Genomic DNA, 18,108 nt, shown 5'->3' on the forward strand with positions numbered 1-18,108 from the left:
CCCCATCTAAAAAAAAAAAAAAAAAAAAAAATTAGCTGGGTATTGTGGTGCATGCCTGTAGTCATAGCTAGGAGGCTGAGAGGGCTTGCTTGCTTGAGCCCAGGAGTTTCAGGTTACAGTTAGCTATGATCACACCACTGCACTCCAGCCTGGGTGACTGAGTGAGACCTTGTCTCTTAAAAAAAAAACAAAACAAAACCTGACAACCAGAAATAAAAAGAATTCCCTAGGTGCTGCCTGACACACAGAGAAAGGGATAGACATCTCCATTATTGAACTGTGGACACTATACTCCCATTAATACACGCTATAGTCTGTATTCAAGGATGCCTATAGCAAACACTACACTTCTCTCAACTGGTAAAAAACCACAGGGCAGGTGGGGGGGCAAAGGGATCTTTGAATTAGTAATTTCCCACCTTTTGCCATTATTTACATGATTTTATTATTTCCAAGATAGTCTCCATGTTTTGAAAGTTGTTTTATCTACTTAATTCTATTTACTAAAAAATAATTGACCAATTTTCCTATTTCTATTCATTAAAAACACAGGCATATCGAGGCAACAGTATAAACCAGTGTCACCTGACTGAGCGGCCTGAATTCTATCTGAAAGCAAACGTGACTTTTAGTAAGCCTATGTAGTCTTTCATCCAGTAAAGGCACAACTGCCTTCTGGCTTTTTGAAATACGAAAAATAGCTTCTGCATCCCCATTTTTACCTCCAAAAAATCCTTTAGGGACTCTCTGGCCTAATGACCTAATTTTCTTTCCACTGAACGGCCTGTTGTTCTTAGAAGTAATGAAAGAGGGCCGGGCGCGGTGGCTCAAGCCTGTAATCCCAGCACTTTGGGAGGCCGAGACGGGCGGATCACGAGGTCAGGAGATCGAGACCATCCTGGCTAACACGGTGAAACCCCATCTCTACTAAGAAATACAAAAAACTAGCCGGGCGAAGTGGCGGGCGCCTGTAGTCCCAGCTACTCGGGAGGCTGAGGCAGGAGAATGGCGTGAACCCGGGAGGCGGAGCTTGCAGTGAGCTGAGATCCGGCCACTGCACTCCAGCCTGGGCTACAGAGCGAGACTCCGTCTCAAAAAAAAAAAAAAAAAAAAAAAAAAGAAGTAATGAAAGAGGCCAGGCACTAAGATGGCAATGTTAAATAGTGACACTAGGGGGCAGACTATTTAGACAGAAGGTTTTCATTAACTTTATTCCAGTGCAAAAAAGGTTCCCTCTATGGAAGTTACTGACTAGTCCACGTTAATGAGTTTCTTTCTTTTCTTCTTTTTAAAAAATACATTTTTAAAAAATACATCACAATTAACATTTCAGAATTCATTTCTTCCATTTCTTTTCCCTTTTCTTTTCTCCACAAAATAGCAAATCTTTTTTTTTTTTTTGAGACGGAGTTTCACTGTTGCCCAGGCTAGAGTACAATGGCGTGCTCTCGCTCTCAGCTCACTGCAACCTCTGCCTTCCGAGTTCAAGCCATTCTCCTACCTCAGCCTCCTGAGTAGCTGGGACTACAGGCGCCTGCCACCATGCCTGGCTAGTTTTTGTATTTTTAGTAGAGATGGGGTTTCACCATGTTGGCCAGGCTGGTCTTGAACTCCTGACCTCACGTGATCCACCCACCTCGGCCTCCCAAAGTGCTGGGATTACAGATGTGAGCCACCGCGCCCGGCCAAATAGCAGATCTTTTATTGTTATCAGTTTCTTCAATTTGCGCAAGGACGAAAGTCTATAAACTTACTAGTGACCAAAGCGGCAGTGCAGGGCAGCAAGATTCAAAGCGGCGTATCTCAAGCTCCGGCCATAGCCCTCTTCCCCATTACTTTTGCTTTCGGCTCCAGTAAGAATCAGACGATCAAAATAATGAAGGAGACTGTGTGTTGAACTGAAAACATCTTGGACACGGAGGTTGTTTAAGTAGCTGAGATAATGCTAAAACAAGAAATAATCAATGTATTTTAAATGCTGTAACTACATCTTGTGTAAGACAACTGCAGAGAGTTCCACTGGCTACAAACACTAGTGTATACCATACCCTTCTAATAAGATGGTCATAGTTTAGCTTAATCTTCTCCCTAGAGGCAGAATAAAACAGCTTCAAGACACATTCCCCCTAGAGGGAGTCCACAAATTAAAAATGGGAGTTCCATTAGTATTTGTGTCAGTTTTATCTCAAATATACGCCACTATGTCACCGGTCACACGAGTGATAGATGAGAATACTGGGCCTTACCTAGTTCAAATATTGAGGAAAACTTAGAGTTCCGAATTAAAGATCCTAAAACCTGAATTAATATACAAATTATAAAATTAAGTTTTATTAATGTACAAGTTAAAACACACTGAGACTTACTAGCCTACTAAGTTAATTATTTTCTACTTTTTTTTTTTTTTTTGAGTCACCGAAACTTTCCTAACAGGCAGATCTCAGTTACTAGGAAGCAAACTAGATATATTTCTACACACAAAGTCAGATGGAAAATCCAAATACTATTTAAGAAAATTTTCCGAGTAAAAAATCCATTAAGGAATGTAATTATTAGAACTTTAAAAATAAACACTGACAAAAGAAGAGAAAGGAAAAGAGCTTTTCAGCCTCAAAACTGTCATTTGGGCTGGGCGCAATGGCTCACGCCTATAATCCCAGCACTTTGGGAGGCTGAGGAGGGTGGATCACCTGAGGTCAGGAGTTCGAGACCAGCCTGGCCAACATGGTGAAACCCCATCTCTTCTAAAAATACAAAAAATGAGCCAGGCATGGTGGCAGGTGCCTGTAATCCCAGCTACTCGGGAGGCTAAGGCAGGAGAATCACTTAGAATCTGGAAGGCAGAGGTTGCAGTGAGCCAAGATTGCACCATTGCATTCCAGCACAGGTGACAGGAGCGAAACTCAGTCTCCAAAAAAAACAAACAAACAAAGTTTTTTGCATCAGTCTAGTATATTATCTCCAGTCTAAACTTTACAACATCAGGGAGATGATGACTGAAAGAGAACATCAAGAGTTTGAAGAAATCGCCTATGGCCCAGGGAGGGAGGGAGGAGCTTTGCGACCTATACCAAGTTGTTTGCCTGCCAAGAACATGATTTCCTTCAAGAACCTGGGCCAATGGGCTGATCCTCATTTGCAAAGCTACTCAATATAAAAAGTAGCCTTGGCTGAGCGCAGTGGCTCACGCCTGTAATCCCAACACTTTGGGAGGCCGAGGCGGGCAGATCATGAGGTCAGGAGATCAAGACCATCCTGGCCAACATGGTGAAACCCTGTCTCTACTAAAAATACAAAAATTAGCTGGGCGTGATGGCACGTGCCTGTAATCCCAGCTACTCAGGAGGCTGAGGCAGGAGAATCGCTTGAACCAGGGAGTCGGAGGTTGCAGTGAGTCAAGATCATGCCACTGCACTTCAGCCTGGCAAGAGTAAGACTCCATTTCCAAAAACAAACAAACAAAAAAGTAGCCTTGTCATTCCTTTCTAACACAGCAACAAATTCTGGGAAAGACTCACCGCTTCAGCAAAATCAGGATTAAATTTCAACAAATTGTTTAACTCCTTCTGCAAGGAAGCTGGAGTGAGGGCCTTAGTCTCATCATTCTTTAGCAAAGAAGCCTGAAATTTAAAAATGATAACTCAGTAGAAAGAAAGGGTCAATAAACATATGAAAAGATAAACTAACTAGCATCACCTGATTATTTTCTTTCCTACAGGGGTCCCTTCAGGCTCTGGCCCCTCATCTAGCCAGCCTTGGCTGGTCTCCCCTCACTCTAGGCACACTGAAGGTGGACCCTGCCACATGCTCTCTTCTTGACCATATACGAAAACACTTTCCTCTTCCAGAAACACCAAGCCTCCCACCCATCACTCCCCAGCCATATACTACCCAAGGCTGAGCAAACCCACGCCCACGCCTAGCTCATCCTCCAGGCCACCTGCTTCTGTCACCTTCTAGATGAGGTGAGATCCTAAAAGCCCCTCCATGCTCCCATAAGCCCTCTGCATTTACCTTCCTGTAGCACTATCAAACTATAGTAAAACTGCCAATCTAACCCCATCCCAGATTGTAAGCTCCTTCCAGGCAAGTAACGTGTTTGCTTCTTTTCCAGTGCCTGTATGAGGCCTTATAGGAGCCAGGTGCCTTGCCCCAGCCCTACTTATTTGTTTCATATGGATGATATCAGCAACAATTATATAACATATGTAGAAAGTTAGCTACAAATTAAATGTTTACATTTAACTGGGTTATAGACACTTTACTCCAATTTTACCTAGATGAGTTTTTCTATAAGTAAAGTAATTTCTAAGGGCAGGGTGTGGTAGTTGATGCCTATAATCCCAAAACTCTGGGAGGCAGAGGCTGAGGCAGGAGTATTGCTTGAGCCCAGGAGTTCAAGAACAACCTGGGCAATATACTGAGACCTCATCTCTATTTAAAAATAATTTCTTAAAAAAAATTTTTTTTAAGTAAAAATAATTTCTAATTCCATTGTTAATTTATATCATTATAGAAAATTATTGGCCAGGTGTGGTGGCTCACACTTGTAATCCCAGCACTTTGGGAGGCCAAGGCGGGCAGATCATGAGGTCAGGAGTTGGAGACCAACCTGGCCAACACAGTGAAACCCTGTCTCTACTAAAGATACAAAAAATTAGCCGGGTGTGGTGGCACGCACCTGTAATCCCAGCTACTCGGGAGGCTGAGGCAGGAGAATCACTTGAACCCGGGAGGCAGAGGTTGCAGTGAGCTGAGATCGTGCCACTGCACTCCAGCCTGGGTGACAGGGCAAGACTCAGTCTCAAAAAAAAAAAAAGAATTATTATGTAGGTGTAGTAGGGGGAAAAATTATTCCAAAAATATAGAAAACCTACAGAAGAAAACAAAAATCTTCTGCAATCCCACTACCAAGAAATAACACTACTAATACTTTAGTGTATATTATCGAGTCTTTGTTCCGTGTGTATGTGTGTAGATATATGTTACATATCATATTCTGATTTTGTTAAAAATATGTGTGTAGGTCAGGCGCGGTGGCTCAAGCCTGTAATCCCAGCACTTTGGGAGGCCGAGATGGGCGGATCATGAGGTCAGGAGATCGAGACTATCCTGGCTAACACGGTGAAACCCCGTCTCTACTAAAAAATACAAAAAACTAGCCGGGCAAGGTGGTGGGCGCCTGTAGTCCCAGCTACTCAGGAGGCTGAGGCAGGAGAATGGCGTAAACCCGGGAGGCGGAGCTTGCAGTGAGCTGAGATCCGGCCACTGCACTCCAGCCTGGGCGACAGAGTGAGACTCCGTCTCAAAAAAAAAAAAAAATGTGTGTATACACATTATATAAATTTACAATACACCCTGTATTGTAAACATATATTGTGTATACACATTATATTTTTAATAAACTCACAATATGTTTACAATACAGAGTGTATTCTAAATTTATATAATGTATATACACACATTATATTAACAAAATCAGAATATGATCTGTAACTTTATTTCCTGTTCTTTTCATTTTATATTGTAAACTTTGTCTCATCATCAAATATGATTTCTTTCTTTTTTCTTTTTTTTTTTTTGAGACAGAGTCTTGCTCTGTCACCAAGGCTGGAGTGCCGTGGCACGATCTTGGCTCACTGCAACCTCCACCTCTCAGGTTCAAGCGATTCTCTGGCTTCAGCATCCCAAGTAGCTGGGATTACAAGCGTCCACCATCACATCTGGCTGATTTTTTCTATTTTTAGTAGAGATGGTACTTCTCCATGTTGGCCAGGCTGGTCTCAAACTCCTGACCTCAGGTGATCCACCTGCCTCTGCCTCCCAAAGTGCTGAGATTACAGGCGTGAGCCAACGCGCCTGGCCTGAAAATACGATTTCTAAACCAAATCCAAAATCTAAACTTTCACTGTCACATTTATTGTAAATGCTTTTTTCCAAAGTATTAGAGCCCAAGAACACCTTTGCTGTTTGCCTTTTAATTTTTTTAATTTTAATTTAATTTCCTTTTCAGAAGGAGTCTCGCTCTGTCGCCCAGGCTGAAGTGCAGTGGCGAAATCTTGGCTCACCGCAACCTCCGCCTCATGGGTGCAAGTGATTCTTCTGCTTCAGCCTCCAAAGTAGCTGGGACGACAGGCACATGCCACCACACCAGCTAATTTTTGTGTTTTAATAGAGCCGAGATCACACTACTGCACTCCAGCCTGGGCCACAAGAACGACACTCCATCTGGGGAGGGAAAAAAAACAAAACGCTGTGGAAGAAAACAGGTAGGAGAAGATAATTTGACTTTCAGAATAAAAATTGAAAGCATCTCCATATCAGGACTTGTTTTAGCATAATTAACAGGCAAACAGGATGGGTGTGGCGACTCATGCCTGTAATCCCAGCAATTTGGGAGGCCAAGGCAGATGGATCATTTGAGGTCAGGAGTTCGAGACCAACCTGACCAACATGGTGAAACCCCCATCAGGAGATCGAGACCACAGTGAAACCCCATCTCTACTAAAAATACAAAAAAAATTAGCCTGGCGCAGTGGCGGGCACCTGTAGTCCCAGCTACTCAGGAGGCTGAGGCAGGAGAATGGCATGAACCCGGGAGACAGAGCTTGCAGTGAGCTGAGATCGTGCCACTGCACTCCAGCCTGGGCGACAGAGCGAGACTCCGTCTCAAAAAAATAAATAAATAGGCTGGCTGCTGTGGCTCACGTCTGTAATCCCAGCACTTAGGGAGGCCGAGACAGGCGGATCACGAGGTCAGGAGATCGAGACCATCCTGGCTAACACGGTGAAACCCCGTCTCTACTAAAAATACAAAAATTAGCCGGGCGCAGTGGCAAGCACCTGTAGTCCCAGCTACTCGGGAGGCTGAGGCAGAAGAATAGCGTGAACCCGGGAGGCAGAGCTTGCAGTGAGTGGAGATCACACCACTGCACTCCAGCCTGGGCGACAGAGTAAGACTCCGTCTCAAAAACATAAATAAATAAAAAATTAAATAAATAAATAAATAAAACAGAAATATTAATTGTAGAATCAAGGTAATAGGTATGGGTAATTACATACACTGCTTTTCAGGCTCTCTTTACGTTTGCAAATGTCTATAATAAAATGTTGAGAGAAGGGAAGCAAGTCTTTTAAACCACAGGGTTTTAGGCTGTTAGTCACATACCATTACTAAATGAACCTTGATTATAACTTTAATAGAAAAATAAAATCACACACAAAATAGGAAGGGGCACAGAGTTACAAGTGCTTCGTTAGTGAAGCAGAGGGGACCAAGAGTAAAGGCTGACACAGATTCACTAACAAACCTATGCACATAACGGGCCTATGCCATGACACACATCACAGGACTAAAACAGAAGTTCATGATAAACTACAGAATTCACCTACCTGTTGAGAAAGGAAAAATTCTGCTTGTTTTTGGGACAGAGGCCCACTGCAAGATACCTCCTCTTCTCTGGAAAAAATAAAAAAACAAAAATAGTAAAGAATTATACATAAGTGAAAATGATAACATTTATAAAATCAAATGGATTCTTGTATCAAAAGAGTTCAAAAAATTTAATTCTCTCCTCAGAACTAGGAAAGAAAAACTTAAAAAGTGATGTTGAGATCAATGCAGTGAGCCCAGAAAGAAGCCCTGGCACGCACGGTCAAATGGTTTTTGGCAACAGCGACAAGACCATTTGATAGGGAAAGGACAGCCTTTCCAACCAGTGATGCTGGGAAAACTGCACATCCACATGCAAAGGAATGATGGTGAGTCCTTATCTAATACCATAAACAAAAATTAACTCACAAAGACTCAAAGACCTCAATGTGAGGCCAAAAACTACAAAACTCTTAGAAGATCTTCCTTCCACCTGCTAGTAATAAAAAATAAATAGTACATTTTTAAATTAAAAAAACTAAAAACTCTTAGAAGAAAACATAGAGTAGGCCAAGTGCAGTGGCTCACGCCTGTAATCCCAGCACTTTGGGAGGCCGAGGCAGGTGGATCACAAGGTCAAGAGATCAAGACAATCCTGACTAACATGGTGAAATTCCATCTCTACTAAAATACAAAAAATTAGCCAGGCATGGTGGTGTGTGCTTGTAGTCCCAGCTACTCAGAAGGTTGAGGCAGGAGAATCATTTGAACCTGGGAGGCGGAGGTTGCAGTGAGCCAAGATCACACCACTGCACTCCAGCCTGGCGGCAGAGCAAGACTCCATCTCAAAAAAAAAAAAAAAAAAAAAAAAAGAAGAAAAAAAAAAAAGAAAAGATCACAAAAATTTAAAAAATTGAAATTTTCCTTTAAAAAAGAGTTTAAAAATATACGTAAGAACACCCTATAAAATAAAAAGGTTCTCTAACAAAGTAATTTCTTTTTAGACAAAGAATTATAATCATTAGTTAGATTTAAATTTAAAGAATACATTTCAGGCTGGGCACGATGGCTCACGCCTGTAATCCCAGCACTTTGGGAGGCCAAGATGGGCGGATCACGAGGTCAGGAGATCAAGACCATCCTGGCTAACATGGTGAAACCCCGTCTCTATTAAAAATACAAAAAACTGGCCGGGTGCAGTGGCTCAAGCCTGTAATCCCAGCACTTTGGGAGGCCGAGACGGGTGGATCACGAGGTCAGGAGATCGAGACCATCCTGGCTAACACGGTGAAACCCCATCTCTACTAAAAAATACAAAAAACTAGCCAGGCGAGGTGGCGGGCACCTGTAGTCCCAGCTACTCGGGAGGCTGAGGCAGGAGAATGGCATGAACCGGGAGGTGGAGCTTGCAGTGAGCCAAGATCGCGCCACTGCACTCCAGTCTGGGCCACAGAGCGAGACTCCGTCTCAGAAAAAAAAAAAAAAAATACAAAAAACTAGCCGGGCGAGGTGGCGGGCGCCTGTAGTCCCAGCTACTCAGGAGGCTGAGGCAGGGGAATGGCGTGAACCCGGGAGGCGGAGCTTGCAGTGAACTGAGATAGCACCACTGCACTCCAGCCTAGGCGACAGAGTGAGACTCCGTCTCAAAAAAAAAAAAAAGAAAACGTTTCTTCAATTTTCATGATTAAATTCAGTTTACTAAATATGCACAATTTTCTGAAACCATGTACCTTTACAGTAAATATATTAGATTATACATAAATGACTTCTTGGAATAAGATAAAAACAAAAAGATGGAGTTAGACCTAAATAAATCAAGTTAATTTGAGAGAAAACCAATCCAAATAAGAAAAGTCTGAATTTTAACATTTCTGCAGAAGTGACACTTTGCTACTTTAAGCATATAAAGTAGCTAGAAAAAGGATAACACTGTAGCCTATAAGCATTTCTGAGGAGAAATAACTAAAAGAAAGTAGAGAATAATAACAGTTAACATTTCTAGGCATAGTTCTGAAAACTTTGTATGAATTTATCATTTAATTCTGGAACCCTCTGGGTAAGTGGTATGAGCCCCATTTTGCAGATAAAGAGCTCAAAGCACAGAAAGGGTGAGTAACTTGCCCAAGGTCTCACAGACCAAAGGCAGAGGAGCAGCAGGCAAACCTGTGGGTCTGACTGTAGAGCCAGACTCTTAACCACACACTATGTTGTCTTTCCACCAGACAAGAAGCATTTGTCAGGAAATGAGTTTTGGGGAGCAGTTAATGGTACTATTATCCTCTTGCTCCCAATGTGTGCTGAACAAATCATGTAACAGCACAAAAACTACTCATAGAAAGTGCAGGCCGGGCGCGGTGGCTCAAGCCTGTAATCCCAGCACTTTGGGAGGCCGAGATGGGCGGATCACGAGGTCAGGAGATCGAGACCATCCTGGCTAACACGGTGAAACCCCGTCTCTACTAAGAAATACAAAAAATAGCCGGGTGAGGTGGCAGCGCCTGTAGTCCCAGCTACTCGGGATGCTGAGGCCGGAGAATGGCGTGAACGCGGGAGGCAGAGCTTGCAGTGAGCTGAGATCCGGCCACTGCACTCCAGCCTGGGCGACAGCGCGAGACTCCGTCTCAAAAAAAAAAAAAAAAAAAAAAGAAAGTGCGATAAGCATTCCCCATTTATAAACAACGTCACCCCCTGCCACCCTGGGGATTACGGTAGCCTAACAACCTACAATGCAGTAAATGATAAGCTCCCAGTAAATGATAAGGTCCCCTGACCACCTCCTTAGGGCAGGAGGCGCTTACTTCTCTCAGAGCTCTGGACACTGTATCTGTTTACTTGTCAGCCTTCCTCACCAGACCACAAGCTCTTTGACACCAGGGAATATGAAATACATATCTTTTTGCCTGCAAGTACAAGTAGTTTATTTGGAAGCAATCCCAGATAATAGTAGTCGGGGAAGGAGAAGTAAAACAGCAAAAGAAAGGACAGTTAATACAAAGTGTGTTACCGGGCCAGTTACCAGTATGGGTGATAGACTTATTGATTCATCCAACATTCAGGTGCAGAACACATTCTATGAGTCAGGCACTCTATTAAGCACTGGGGAAATGTGATGAAACGAGACAGAGAAGGGTCTCAGTTCTCAAGGGGTGAAGAGGCAGGGGAAACAGATAAGCAAGCAAGCTTAAGAAGGTTACTTAGTGATCAGAGGTATGGAGGAATAAAGAAATACAAAGGGCCGGGCGCGGTGGCTCAAGCCTGTAATCCCAGCACTTTGGGAGGCCGAGACGGGTGGATCACCAGGTCAGGAGTTTGAGACCAGCCTGGCTAACACAGTGAAACCCCGTCTCTACTAAAAAATACAAAAAACTAGCCGGCCGAGGTGGCGGGCGCCTGTAGTCCCAGCTACTTGGGAGGCTGAGGCAGGAGAATGGCGTGAACCCGGGAGGCGGAGCTTGCAGTGAGCTGAGATCCGGCCACTGCACTCCAGCCTGGGCGACAGAGCGAGACTCCGTCTCAAAAAAAAAAAAAAAAAAAAAAAAAAAAAAAGAAATACAAAGTATTTGGGGCTGAGTGCAGTGGCTCATGCCTGTAATCCCAGCATTTTGGGAGGCCAAGGCGAGTGGACTGCCTGAGATCAGGAGTTTGAGACCAGCCTGGCCAACACGGTGAAACTCTGTCTCTACTAAAAATACAAAAATATTAGCAGGTATGGTGGCAGGCACCTGTAATCCCAGCTACATGGGAGGCGGAGGTAAGAGAATCGCTTGAACCCAGGAGGTGGAGGTTGCAGTGAGTCAATAGCGCACTACTGCACTCCAGGCTGGGCGACAGCGAGACTCAAACTCAAAAAAAAAAAAAGAAAGAAAAAGCAAGTATTTGGGATAGGGGCTACCTCGTGCTCAGGGAGGCCTGTCTGAGGAAACTTGAGCTGAAATCTGAACGGTGAAAGGGAGCACACGAGGTGAAAAGCCACGGAAGAGCATTCCAGGCAACCTGCAGCCACGGAAGAGCATTCCAGGCAACCTGAGGCAGAAACTGATTGGAGTAGTCAGGAAACTGAAGGAGAGCCAGAGCAGTCACGATGCTGAGAGGGAAGGGGAAAGTAAAGAGAAAGAGGTCAGGGAAGATCATCGGGCCGGGTTATACAGGCACTGAAGCCATGGTAAGCTCAGACTCCTCTGTAAGTTCCAAAGGGTTTGGGCAGAAAAGTGCTGGGATTTGATTAATATTCTTAGGGGCTTCCCCGGATGCTGCCTGAAGAACAGATGTAGGGAGACAGGAGTTAAGTCAAGAAGAAAACTGAAGCTAGTGCAGATTTGGTGAGCAGATTTGGTAGAGGTTTGGTGCTTAGACTCCACGGGTAGCAGTGGCCGTGCAATAAGTGAACAAGTTCCAAACATAGCAAGGAGGAAGGACTGACCGGATCTGCTGAGGGACTGGGGTGAAGGGCACGGAGGAATCAAGGACACTACTGGATTTTGGGCTTGGCCAACTAGGTGAGTAACTTCCTTACAACAGCTTCCTTAGAGACTAGACCTTAGGAGGCATTCAGTAAATTTTCACTGAATTAATCAATTGTTACTTCACTCTGATTTAACGAACAATACCAGTCAGGGACCCAGCAGAAAGCAAAGAACACATTCGAATTGAGTAGTCTGAGAAGAGTTTAACAAAAGATCACTTTACAAAAGTAGGGGAAAGAACAGAGAAGTCATAAGAGACAACATAGTCCCCCGCACTGGTAACAGTGGGAACCTTTCACCTGGGGCCGACAAACACTTGCTCCTAGTGACCGAACCCGCTGAAGGAGTGCAGAAAGGGCAACCTGACGGAAGCTGTGACCCTACAGCCAGCTCCCCAGGACCCCCAAGGAATCCACACTCCACCTTATTCTCCCTGGCCCTTGGGATTTCCTGCCAGTGACTCCCATTGGCCAATCACAAGTCAGAGGGCAAGGGACCCACTGGTGCAGCCTTTATCAGTTAACTTCCCAGATCTGGAGGGGTAAAAAGAGCATAAGGCAGCACATGAACTCTACATGAACAAGGACTTACTGCACTTAAAAATTACACTATTTCGCAGAAAAAGGATCCCTGTCAGAAAAAGCCAAATTACCTTACAGATACATCAAGTTCTTCTTTTTCCATTTTTCTTTCACCCTCATCTCTACTGGTCAGTTCCATATCAGCATCCTCCACTGTCTTTTTCTCACCATTCTGGAAGTACTGCTGAAGGGCAGTGTACAGTTTAAACACTTGGCTGAAAGAAAGCTTACTGTAGGCCAAGATCATGTGACGCAGAAACAAACCTACAAAATAAGACCAGAGACAAAGGGAAAGCATTAACTGACATCCAGGCTACACAACGGCAACTCCACAGCGGCAACAACTGTTTGCTGCAATTCTTCCTTCAGAAGAATAAGAAAGAGACACTTGCAGTTGCCATTCCCTCCTCCTGGAATGTTCTTCCCCAGTCCTTTACAAAGCTGGTTTCTTCTTATACAGGGCTCAATCTACCCACCCCACCTCCACCTGAAGGCTTCCATTTTACTTTCTTCATGGCTGTTACATTATCTGAAATGATATTTATGTGTTTACTTTTACCAACTGGCTACCCCAACCAGAGGTAATCTCCATAAGAGGAAATTCCATGTCTATCTTACACGTCCAGAGCCTGGCACATAGGAAGAGATAGAGAAACAGCTCATGCTGAATAACATAAAAATTACCATGCAAAAAAGCCAGAGGGATAGAGCATGGGATAAAGCTAATAGAAAAGCATCAAAGAAACACCATGTATGCCCTCACTTTGCATACTGTATCAGTAATGTATTTTTACTTACCTCTCTTCGTAAGTCTGGGCTGGTGACCCTCACTCACAGATGGACCATGCAGGCAAGTGATCCAGAAGACTGTGAGAGAAAGAGCTGGGAACCCCCAAAAACCCCAGGACCAGGCTCTGACTCTTACTATTGTAGACAAAACAGAAGGTGCTTTTCCACAGTTAATGATTTAAATATAGATCAAAACAGCAAGGCAATAAATACAAACTGCAACACCTCCAACATCCCCACTGAGTCTGTTCACAGATATAGCAGAGCAATGACAGACATGACTTAGAAAGCTGCTCACTTCAATGAAAATACTCTCTGCTCTTCTTAGAAGAGTTTCATACCTACTACACTTGTTTTGTGAACCTCTGGCTCAGTTCCAGAGAAAGAATCTGAAAGGTCATCAAAAAATTGTTCCATATCCTTCAACTCGCCTTCAGCCATCAGTTTGATTCTGAATGAGAAAATCGAGGTGCATATTTTAGAAAGGCCCTTTGAACAACTTCTCTCGTTTCATATTCCTCAATTATCTCGAATAATGTAGTTTACAGGCAATTCAGAGATTTGTATAAAATGGTGGCTCATAAAACAAACTTCATGATTCAAAATGTTACTCCCATATTTAGGAAAAGTATCATTGTTGTTTTCTTGATCATAAAATTTGTCAAACTATCACATCAACCAGTAAAAATGCAATTATCCGCAGTGACTGAAAAGAATAAGATGGGTAAAGAATTATAAAATTTGGGGAAAAAAGCTATAAAACAGTATGTTTAATGTTATCAATTTTTCAGCCAAGTGCGGTGGCTCACACTTGCAATCCCAGCACTTTGCGAGGTAGATGCGGACGGATTGCTTAAGCCCAGGAGTTCAAGACCAGCCTAGGCAACACAGCAAAACCCCATCTCTACTAAAACTACAAAAAATTAGCCAGGTTTGGTGGTGTACGCTTGTAGTCCCAGCTACTCGGGAGTCTGAGGTGGGAAGATCACCTGAAGTCAGGAAGTCCAGGCTGCGGTGAGCCCTGATTGTGCCACTGTACTCCAGCCTGGGCAACAGAGTGAAACCCTGTCTCCAAAAAAAAAAGCTATCCATTTTTCAACAACAACAAAAAAAACCCAAGTAAAAGTTCTTGGGAAAACAACCTAGAATAATAAAGGTATCTTTTTAAAAGAATTAACTACCACATACCCTTTTGTGATTTTCGTCTACCTTGACACCTTTTCATATATAAAGAAGAAAATGAAGTTTACCTGATCTGCACTGAATTTGCCAGTTGTGGACAAGATTCTTCAATTAACTTGTAAAGTTTTGACAGTGTAATATCTGGGCCCTGTGTAAAGGGGAGATAGGGAGGTATGGATACATTTTAAAGAGCTGGAGACTGATAAAGAATTGCAAACATAAATTCATTTATCAACCCCTCTGCTTTAATAATCACTCCAAATATGCAAATAAGGATTTTTCTATGTACCTAAAACACTAAAGTAATATTTCACATTTGCATACCATTTTTGTCTCGTCAGTGGAATGGTTTAAAATAGAAAAAAAACACAGGATTTATAGTCTGAGGATCCACTGTTCCTTCCTTCTTAATTTTGTAACCATGGCGAAATTGTGACCTCTGAGCCCTAGTTTCCTTCATCAACAAAATGGAGATAATAATATCTCCCTTGTTTTTGGCAAAGATTAAATAAGATAATACGAAGTGCTTTGTAAACTGGAAAACACTAAACAAATACTATTTTTCACAAACATAATCTCATTTGATCTTCTCCCAAACCTTGTAACATAGGCAGACATACTATGCGCTGAAGTCTATAAAGAGTACCACGAGAGGCCAGGTGCAGTGACTCACGCCTATAATCTCAACATTTTGGGAGGCCAAAGCGGGTGGATCACCTGAGGTCAGGAGTTCAAGACCAGCCTGGACAACATGGCAAAACCCCGTCTCTACTAAAAACACAAAAATTAGCCAGGTATGGTGGCACACACCTGTAGTCCCAGCTACTACTTGGGAGGCTTAGGCAGGAGAATGGCTTGAACCTGGGAGAAAGAAGTTGCAGTGAGCCAAGATCATGCCACTGCACTCCAACCTGGGCAACAGAGCAAGACTCCGCCTCCAAAAAAAAAAAAAAGAGTACCATGAGGAACAAGAGTATGCAACCTCAGCTACCAAGAAGATTACAGTCTAGTTGAGATTTAAAACTAAATACAGAATCTTTTTCAGAGAATAAGGTGACTGCATATATGCCAACTTTAGATGCGGATAACCCAGCAATTGCACTTCTAGGGGAGTTATTTTGGCATGCATTGTTTGAAATGAAGAGAAACTGAAAAGAGCCTGTAAGTCCAATAGAGACTTAATTTATAATACAGAGTTGAATTATGTTGCTTTTCTTACTGTGAAATATAATGCAGCCATTAAAAAGATCATTCAGGGCCTGGCGCAGTGGCTCATGCCTATAATACCAGTGCCTTGGGAGGCTGAAGCAGGCAGATTACTAGAGGTCAGGAGTTCAAGACCAGCCTGGCCAACATGGTGAAACTCCATGCCCAGGCTGCTCTTGAACTACTAGGCTCAAGTGATCCTCCTACCTCGGCCTCCCAAAGTCTAGGCACCCAGCCAAAAATTAACTAATTTAAGAAGTCAAACAGTTAGTAAAGGAGTTGAGGTCTGGCTGGAATGCTACTACATGAACTCTACATACATTTTGATTAAAACTGTACAGCAGGGGGCCAGGTGTGGTGGCTCATGCCTATAATCTCAGCACTTTGGGAAGCTGAGGCAGGTGGATCCCTTGAGCCCAGGAGTTCAGGACTAGCCTGAGCAACATAGGGAGACCTCATCTCTACTAAAATTTAAAAATTAGCCAGGCATGGTGGCAGGTGCCTGCAGTCCCAGCTACTTAGGAGACTGAGGTAGGAGGACAGCTTGAGCCCGGGAAGTGGAGGCCATGGTAAGCTATGATCACGCCACGGCACTCCAGCCCAGATGACTGAGGGAGTGAGATCTCACCACTCTAAAAAAAATTTAAAAAACACAGGCCGGGCGCGGTGGCTCAAGCCTGTAATCCCAGCACTTTGGGAGGCCAAGGCAGGCAGACCACGAGGTCAGGAGATCGAGACCATCCTGGCTAACACGGTGAAACCCCGTCTCTACTAAAAAATACAAAAAATTAGCAGGGCGTCATGGCGGGCACCTGTAGTCCCAGCTACTCGGGAGGCTGAGGCAGGAGAATGGCATGAACCCGGGAAGCGGAGATTGCAGTGAGCCGAGATTGTGTCACTGCACTCCGGCCTGGGCGACAGAGCGAGACTTGGTCTCAATTTAAAAAAAAAAATTAATTAAAAAAATAAATTTAAAAATAAAAAATTAAATAACTGTATAGTAGTTAGCCAGTTTAAAAACCAGAAAGGAGAATTCTAAACAGCAAAAAACAGCATGAGCAGGAAGGTGAGAGTTAAGAGACCAGAATCACTGTTTTTTTCTTTCTTTTTTTTTTTTTTGAGACAGATGCCCAGGTTGGAGTGCAGTGATACGATCTCGGCTCACTGCAACATCTGCCTCCTGGGTTCAAATGATTCTTCTGCCTCAGCCTCCCGAGTAGCTGGGACTACAGGTGCACACCACAATGCCCAGATAATTTTTTTGTATTTTTAGCAGAGATGGGGTTTCACCATGTTGGCTAGGCTGGTCTCGAACTCCTGACTTCAAGTGATTCGCCCACCTCAGCCTCCCAAAGTGCTGGGATTACAGGTATAAGCCATCGCACTCGGCCTTTTTTTTTTTTTTTTTTTTTTTTGAGACGGAGTCTAGCTCTGTCGCCCAGGCTGGAGTGCAGTGGCCAGATCTCAGCTCACTGCAAGCTCCGCCTCCCAGGTTTACACCATTCTCCTGGCTCAGCCTCCCGAGTAGCTGGGACTACAGGCGCCTGCCACCTCGCCCGGCTAGTTTTTTGTATTTTTTAGTAGAGACGGGGTTTCACCGTGTTAACCAGGATGGTCTCGATCTCCTGACCTTGTGATCCGCCCGTCTCGGCCTCCCAAAGTGCTGGGATTACAGGCTTGAGCCACCGCGCCCGGCCACTCGGCCTTTTATTTACCAAAATTTTAGTATCCTAACTTTAACAATGGAGGGAAATGCATTTATAATAATAGCAAACGTGGCTAGCCCTGGGAGCTATAAGTTATAAAGACGCGCCTTTTATTTAACTGGGTAAGTCTCTTAACCGTGGTGTCCTCAGTTCTCCCCTCCTCCCATTCCCCTCACCCACAAATACAAGTGATAATTTTTTTTAAATCCTTTATAAACTATACTAAGGAATATAAATGCAACTCTAGATACTAATTTTATTAAGTTTATCTCTTAAGATCCCATAATATGGAGGCCCAGGAACCCAGATCTGTTTCTGCCATCAGTATTACTCAACAGAGAATGCTTATCCATCAAGACACAGCTTCACACTTTCTGTAAGAAATCCTTGGGCCAGGCGCAGTGGCTCATGCCTGTAATTCCAGCACTTTGGGAGGCCGAGGCGGTCGGATCACGAGGTCCGGAGATCGGGACCACCCTGGCTAACACAGGTGAAACTCCGTCTCTACTAAAAATACAAAAAAATTAGCTGGGCATGGTGGCGGGAGCCTGTAGTCCCAGCTACTCAGGAGGCTGAGGCAGGAGAATGGCGTGAACCCGGGAAGCGGAGCTTGCAGTGAGCCGAGATCACACCACTGCACTCCAGCCTGGGCAACAGAGCGAGACTCCGTTTCAAAAAAAAAAAAAAAGCGTCTCCATTCACCTCAGTGCACTCATTTACCTCCATCGCATTTCATTAATTTTACAAAAAACTATTTAGACTTTTCAGGAGGCTTCGGGAATGTACCGCTAAACAAAAACAGAACTAAG

The 18,108-nt window shown here is 43.8% G+C and overlaps 1 protein-coding gene across 2 annotated transcripts in view; it reads right to left on the minus strand.

The window, feature by feature from the left end:
- Nucleotides 1–18,108, minus strand: part of ANAPC5 (anaphase promoting complex subunit 5) — a 48,530-nt gene that overhangs the window by 28,459 nt on the left and 1,963 nt on the right. For both annotated transcript variants that reach the window (XM_025401312.1, XM_025401311.1), the window contains exons 2-7: nt 14,456–14,535; nt 13,547–13,656; nt 12,488–12,680; nt 7,393–7,459; nt 3,519–3,620; nt 1,755–1,945 (exon numbers count right to left, since the gene is read on the minus strand). In XM_025401312.1, the coding sequence (XP_025257097.1) occupies nt 1,755–1,945; nt 3,519–3,620; nt 7,393–7,459; nt 12,488–12,680; nt 13,547–13,656; nt 14,456–14,535 (743 nt within the window). The remainder of the gene's footprint in view (nt 1–1,754; nt 1,946–3,518; nt 3,621–7,392; nt 7,460–12,487; nt 12,681–13,546; nt 13,657–14,455; nt 14,536–18,108) is intronic.

This window comes from Theropithecus gelada, chromosome 11, assembly GCF_003255815.1.
Source record: "Theropithecus gelada isolate Dixy chromosome 11, Tgel_1.0, whole genome shotgun sequence".
Classification (NCBI taxonomy): domain Eukaryota; kingdom Metazoa; phylum Chordata; class Mammalia; order Primates; family Cercopithecidae; genus Theropithecus; species Theropithecus gelada.